Source organism: Fusarium odoratissimum (genome assembly GCF_000260195.1).
Source record: "Fusarium odoratissimum NRRL 54006 unplaced genomic scaffold supercont1.43, whole genome shotgun sequence".
In the NCBI taxonomy this organism is placed as follows: Eukaryota; Fungi; Ascomycota; class Sordariomycetes; order Hypocreales; family Nectriaceae; genus Fusarium; species Fusarium odoratissimum.
The window spans coordinates 256495-263425 of record NW_022158724.1 but is presented as its reverse complement, the minus strand read 5'-3'; the positions used below and the strand labels follow the sequence as shown (position 1 = coordinate 263425).

At 36.2% G+C, this 6931-nt stretch overlaps 1 protein-coding gene across 1 annotated transcript; it reads left to right on the top strand.

The window, feature by feature from the left end:
- Nucleotides 1-4549: 4549 nt before the first annotated feature.
- FOIG_14729 (uncharacterized protein) lies at nucleotides 4550-6645 on the top strand (the record flags this gene model as incomplete). The annotated part of the gene is made up of 6 exons (XM_031216011.1): nucleotides 4550-4569; nucleotides 4621-4847; nucleotides 4895-4945; nucleotides 4999-5376; nucleotides 5426-5699; nucleotides 5745-6645. The coding sequence occupies 6 exons, from the start codon at nucleotides 4550-4552 to the stop codon at nucleotides 6481-6483; spliced, it is 1689 nt and encodes a 562-aa protein (XP_031054387.1). The 3' UTR covers nucleotides 6484-6645.
- Between the last annotated feature and the right edge of the window lie 286 nt (nucleotides 6646-6931).

The window sequence follows — 6931 nt, the reverse complement described above, 5'->3', positions numbered from 1 at the left end:
TATAACTTAATATCTAATAGTATTAATAATTATATAAGGTTTTTATTCTTAATACTTATTAATTTATACTAGGAAGTAATTATTTACTATTTTATCTTACTAGTATTATAGGCAGTAGTATTATATATATAATATCTATAATATCTGCTAGTAGTTTAGGTAATTTAGGTATCTCCTTAAATCTTTTTTAATCTAAATATGTTCTTTAGGTATTATAGAGTCTTCTACTGCTTCCTTTATATATGCTTAGATATAAATATTATCATCTTATTCTATAATTACATATTCTTTTATAAGTTCTGCATATTTCTGATATTTATTATTCTAGAAATAGACTCCGTATTTATCGTATTAGGATATAATTTCTGTATTTTAGATTATTTTATTTTCCTTATATCTAATACATCTAGAGTTAAATTCTCTCTAGACTTAACAGGATTCCAGATAGTTTAGATTATTAATATATCAATTTAGTTATTTTAGGGTAACTTTAATAGGGATTTTATCTACTACTAAGTAAGATCTTTAGTTATTTCTTATAATACTTAGTTTATTATCCAGGTTAGGGTTAATTTCTTTTCCCTTTTTAATTATAAAAATAGATTTTCCTTTAATAATATATTATATTTCTGGTTTAGGTATTAGCACCTATTTAAGTTTAACTTCTGCATCTTATTTTACCTTTAATCTTTATTATTTTTATTATTTACTTTCTTTTCTTCTAAATTCAGGATCTTCTTATCTTTTCGCATTATATACTCTTTTCTTAGCTTATTTTTCGCTTTTGCTTTGCATATAGGTTATTACTATAAGAGCTAGGTATCCTAAGATAGGTTATTATTCTAGTTCTAGATATAGATAGTATCTCTTAAAGGTTTCTTCCTTACTAAGGAATAGATCTTAAATATTAAGAGATAGGTTAAAATTCCTAATATATTTTATTAGTTTAGTTATATTATAATTATCTTTGCAGATTATATTAATAGTTCTAATTGCTATTTAGGGTTCTTTATATTTCTTAATTATACTAATCTTCTTATTTTCTAGGACTAGTTTATACTTCTGGTTAATCTTAATGGGGTTCTTATATTCTAAATTATAATATTCTTTCTTACTGCAGTTCTAGCAAGTAATTTTAGATTTATCTTTCTTAGTTATTCTAATAATTATTAGTCTAGAGTTAGTGCTATAAGAAGTATTATTATTTTATTTCTTTCCCTAGTTAGTATTATAATATGGCTTATTTCCCTGGTATCCTTGATTATTTTGGTTATAGCAGATTCTCTATTAGAATTATATATTATTAACCTTAATGGCTTTGCTAATATAGTTAACTAGTATCCTTAGTCTAGCTTCCTTATAAAGTTTTATTTAAACTATTTCTTTAAGTCTATTAAAAAAGAGTAATATAAGGGGTTCCTGGTCTTATCTTAGCTTAGTAGCTAGTTAGAGAAATTTAGTTTTATACTCTAATGTAGATTTAATTTATTAGAGTACTTTAATCTTTCTTTCTGCTTAGCTTTTTTTATTAATTAACCTAAATACTTATTATATAGCTTTCTTAAATTTAATATAGTTATTATAAATTTAAAAAGTTCTAGGTGGCAGTTTATCTTCTAGTATAGTAATAATTACTTCTAATATAGATTAAAACTATTAGGTAGTATTACCTTTAAGATATCCTAATGTATATATAACCCTATTACTATTATTAGTAAACTAGTTTAGAAAGTAACTTATATAAGCTTGGCATTAAGTAAGGAAGGTAGCTAGTCTGGCAGGGTTTTTATTAAATAATTTAGGTATATTAGGTTTAAGAATTTCCTCTAATTCTTTCCTATTTACTGTAGTGGCAGTAAGTTAATGTATTTCCTAAATTGCGTTTTAGTAGTTGGTAGCCTGCTATACCTAGAGCGCAGTAGCTTTAACTAAGGCTTATCTAAGGTTATTTATTTTAGTTATTATATTAGTTATCTGCTAATAGAGCTAGGTAATATTAGAGTTAGTATTACTCTTAGAATTATTATCTATATCCTAATTATTATTAATAGGTGCTAGAGTAGTATAAGGTGCAGTATATTACTATGTAGGGTTAATATGGGTAGCTATTATATTCGTATTACTTAGTATTATGCGGTATAGTCTAAATAAGAGCTATTAATATATAATAATTAGTTTCTAACTATAGATAAACTAAGCTATGCTAAGTTTATTATTAGCAGATGGCATAAGGCATAATACTAAGCTTATTGAAGTATTATATCTCTTAATAGTAGATTTAATATGTATTAGGCTTAATTAATATAAAGAAGTTTTATTAATAGCTAGTAAGATAAGTTCTATAGAAGTGTAATAAATATAATCTATATACTTAAGGTAGTTATAGAGTAACCTATGTGGTTACTATGTAATTCTAAGAATCACTGGTGTTTTTAAAGTGATTATTATAACCGGATCTTAGCGGTTATGAATAGAATCTCTTAGTCTGTAATAATTATGTGTGATTGGTGAAAAATGTAGGGTACACGTGATGTAACCGCTAGGATTATAATAAAAGCCCTAGCAGGAATAAAGCTAGTATTATATGCCATATAAAGCTATGCCGGTGTTAGGAGACCTATATTTATATTAGCTCCCAGGGAAGCGTTCTAGGCTATCTAACTATTAATATTAAATATATTATACACTGGCTATTATACTCTTAGATTCTCTTGGCCATAAAGAATAAGTCAGGGGATAGGCTAAAAGAAGCCTGCTGCCTTATATACTACTTACCTAGTCCCTAAGTGACCAGGAAGGTTATTTATAGTAATAGCAGGCTGCAGGATAAACTGGTTATTTTGGTTTAAAGGGATTAGGCAGGGGATAGTTTAAGTGTTATCCTCGAAGATCTTAAAGTTGTTATTCTTATTATTGTTTAGAGCTATTGTTGAAGAGATAGAGATATTATAAGCTAGGGGGTTTATTGGATTACTTAATATCTTAAAGGAAGATATTGTATTAAGGAGAGAAGATAAGAAATTTATCTCTTAATTTATATATGTATCTACTGATTAATTTACGGCTATATTAAATACTTGCTATATAGATTAAGAGTGACAGAGGAATTATTTCTATAGTATAACTAAAGGCATAATAATAGATATCCTGTATATAGTATCTCCCTTTGTTGATTTAAGTTGAGAAGAAGAAGGCATATACTGTTAAGTTAATTATATTGCAGTTATAATAGAGAGGGCTTCTATATATTAGTATTAATTATATCTATGATATAATGAGGCTCTCTTTATATCCTTGATATTATAAGCAGATAACTGTTTTTATGTAATCCTATTAGTTAGAAGGTTATATTACTTCTGTGTTATTTGCAGTAGATAGAGGCTAGGCAGCAGATTAATAATATAAAATATAAAGTAATAAGTAGTTATAAAGATGAAAAATACTACTGAATAGCTATTTTAATTATAAATGGTATTATTGTTAAATAGTAGTTATGCATTTAATCTAAAGTCAGATATTCAGCCTTATCTGCATAACCGGTTGTGCGAAAAACATGTGATACTAAACGCATAGCCGGTTGTGCGGGTATGAGTCCCCCAGTACGTGTTGCAGCTGACTCATCAGATCCTGCGTTCTGATTTGGCCATTTTGAAGTCTCATCTACCCTGCAGTTCCTGATCTTTCGCTGCGTTTCGAACATTCCAACTTGGGCAAGAATGGTACTAGCAATAAATCAGCTAAGGGTTCTCAAATCAAATTTCTTACTCTAATGTACTGGGCTGCTATGTCAGGATCTAGTGCCACTGCAAGCGATCCACCTCTTCGTTCTGGTCGTGTATTGACTCACCGTCCAGATAACTGCCCAATAAGTTTGAAGCCATATGTTGATAACGTTGAATGCAGACCTTACTTGTACTTGTTTTCTAAACAGCCGGTCATATAGCAACATTGAAATAGTCAGCCGTTCATTTATAAGAAATCCAATATAGTGTCGATAAAGAGTCTGCCAACGTAAGCACGATCCGGGTAAAATCACCAGTGCTTAGACAAGCCTCAAGACAACCTATCTACCTATGACTGTGTCAGTGAGACATTCTAAGATGATTATCAAGCAGTAAGACTCCTGCACCAGTTTTAGCTTATCACTGCTTAATTATGCCCCGGGAATCTAGACCTAACGATTATGCATAAAAACCTTACCCAGAACGCACTCCTTGCAGGAGTGAATGCCCCAAAAGCGAAGCTGTTCATGAGGGAGATGATCAAATCAAGATTCTTGCTTAGCAACCGGTGGTCAAATAACGTTGAGAATGATCAGACTTTTATGCATTGCTTATCTTCTGACAAGCGAATGCGGTGGTTAGTGCGAGTGCGAGTGCGACGCTGCAAAATAACGTAATACTTCAATACAGCCGTATTACATGGTGTGATGCCCAACAAAACATTGATAGATTGCTTTCAGACTACTTAAGATGCTATGGAAACCTAATGAGTTCAGAAATGGCGCCAAAAGTTTGCCGAGAGATTCTGAGTGATGGCTGGTACCATAATGGATCCCGGGGAGTCCATGTCAGTACAACTCATCAAACAAGAACACAAGGATTGCTGACCATAACATAGACACCAGGAGGACACTAAGTCTCCGATAAACGCTTCTGTAGGGACTGAAGACAGGGAGAAGTCTCACCCGCCGGCGAATCTTGAGGCAGGTATCCGTCAAGATGAGGCTGTTGACGGAGAACCAGCACAGGAGGAGGATAACTACCTCCATGGATTACCCCTAGTACTGATGTCACTTTCACTCATGGTTGGTGTATTGATGATCGCTCTGGATAATAGTATCATTGGTAGAGATCCTTTTATCCATTTTCGAAATTCCACTGACTGGCTGAAGCTACTGCTATCCCAAAGATTACGAGCAAGTTTGATAGTCTGGGCGACGTTGGTAAATAGATTCGTCTGTTCAAAGGAGTTATTCTACTGATAGTCTTTCGACAGCCTGGTATGCATCAGCCTATCTCCTCACCCAAATGTCCTTCCAACCTACCTTCGGCAAGATATATACCTTCTTCAATCTCAAATGGGTATACTTAATCTCTTCGATCATCTTTGAAGGGGGCTCTATTCTTTGCGCTGCAGCACCGAGTTCAGCAGCCTTCATCATCGGTAGAGCCATAGCTGGGCTGGGCGCAGCGGGCGTATTCTGCGGTGCCATGATCATCATTTCCAAGATCGTTGAGATGAGAAAAAGGCCATTACTGCTGGCCATAATCTCCAGTATGTATGGCATAGCGTCTGTCATTGGCCCCTCGCTTGGTGGTGTATTCACTCATTCGAAGCAACTTACTTGGAGATTTTGTTTCTGGATCAACTTGCGTAAGTTCCCCTTTCAAAACATTCACCCGAGTGTTAATCAATGGCGAAGCTCTGGGTGCCATAATGGCTCTCATAATCTGTTTTTATTATCCTATCTCCCTCGGTGAAGCTCCAGACAGCGACCATACCCTCAAGGAAAAGATACTTGGCCTCGGCCTCAAAAGCGCAGTGATTCTTGCAGGAGCTCTAGTATGCCTCTTCCTGGCTCTACAATGGGGAGGCACCAAACATCCTTGGTCCGATTCACGGGTCTGGGGCTGTCTTGTTAGCTTTGGTCTTCTTCTGACGCTCTTCGTGTACATACAAATACGACAAGGGGAAGCGTGAGTGCCTTTCCTATCTGACGTCGTCATCGCTGACTCGTATAGTGCACTGATCCGTCCTCGCATCATCTCACAGAGATCCGTCTTCCTTGGATGCCTTTTCTCTGCGCTGTATCAAGGAGCTATGACCACGCAGAGTTACCATCTGCCGTTTTATTTCCAGGCTGTCAAGGGAGTGGATCCCCAATCATCTGGTGTTGACATTCTTCCCCACGGGGTTACCGTCACGATAGCCACTCTTATTACCGGCTCTATTATCACTTGGCTGGGATACTACGTCCCATTTATGTGGGCTGGCTCGGCCATCTTCACAATTGGTGCAGGTCTGCTGTACACGATCTCACAAAACACCCCACTGGCGAGATGGTTTGGCTACGAAGTTCTAGCTGGAGCTGGCTTCGGCATAGCGATCCAGATCCCAATCTTTGCCGTACAAGTCGTCTTGGTAGCAGGTGACATTCCCCTGGGAACGGTGCTGATCATCCTATCCCAAGCCCTGGGAGGTTCGGTGGGTCTGTCCATCTCCCAAAACGTCTTCCAGAACTCTCTCCGCCAAAGGCTAAAGACAATAGCCGACATTGACATCCAAGCTGTTATCGCGGCAGGAGGGACTGATTTGGAACATGTCGTGTCGGCTGATTCTCTCGCCCACGTCAGAGATGCGTTTAGGTATGGTATCTCAAATGCCTTCCTTGTATCGACGGCACTTGGCGGCGTCGCCTTTTTGGCAAGTATCGGAATGGAGCGAAAGAAGATCAAGTCAAAGAAGGAAGGAGGTGAGTAAACGACCTCGTGGTCGACCCTTGGAGGCGATGAAGAGGGTGTATAGCGACGGCTATATAGCCGAGCGGGGAAGGATAGTATGAGGCCGATATCAACTATGATGCATAGATAGCACGCATCTCGAGCCTATCTTGATAGAATCACATGTTTATTCGGCATTTCTATTGAGAGAATAGCATGTTTCGTTTCTTTCACCGTTTCGGCAGAGAATTAATTCAGCTGATCTTCATCTCCCCCTGTTGCATCGTTCGGATGATATTCCCTTTTTGCTGTATCAACTCCGTAGAGCGACATTTCCGCGAACCTGATTGGGCAATCGACAACTAAAATCAAGGTTTGGTTCGGAATCCCATGCGCTCCTCACGGTACATTCACACATGACCCCATAATTCGGAGATAGTGTACATTCACACATGACCCTATAATTCGGAGACAGTGTACGAATTGGA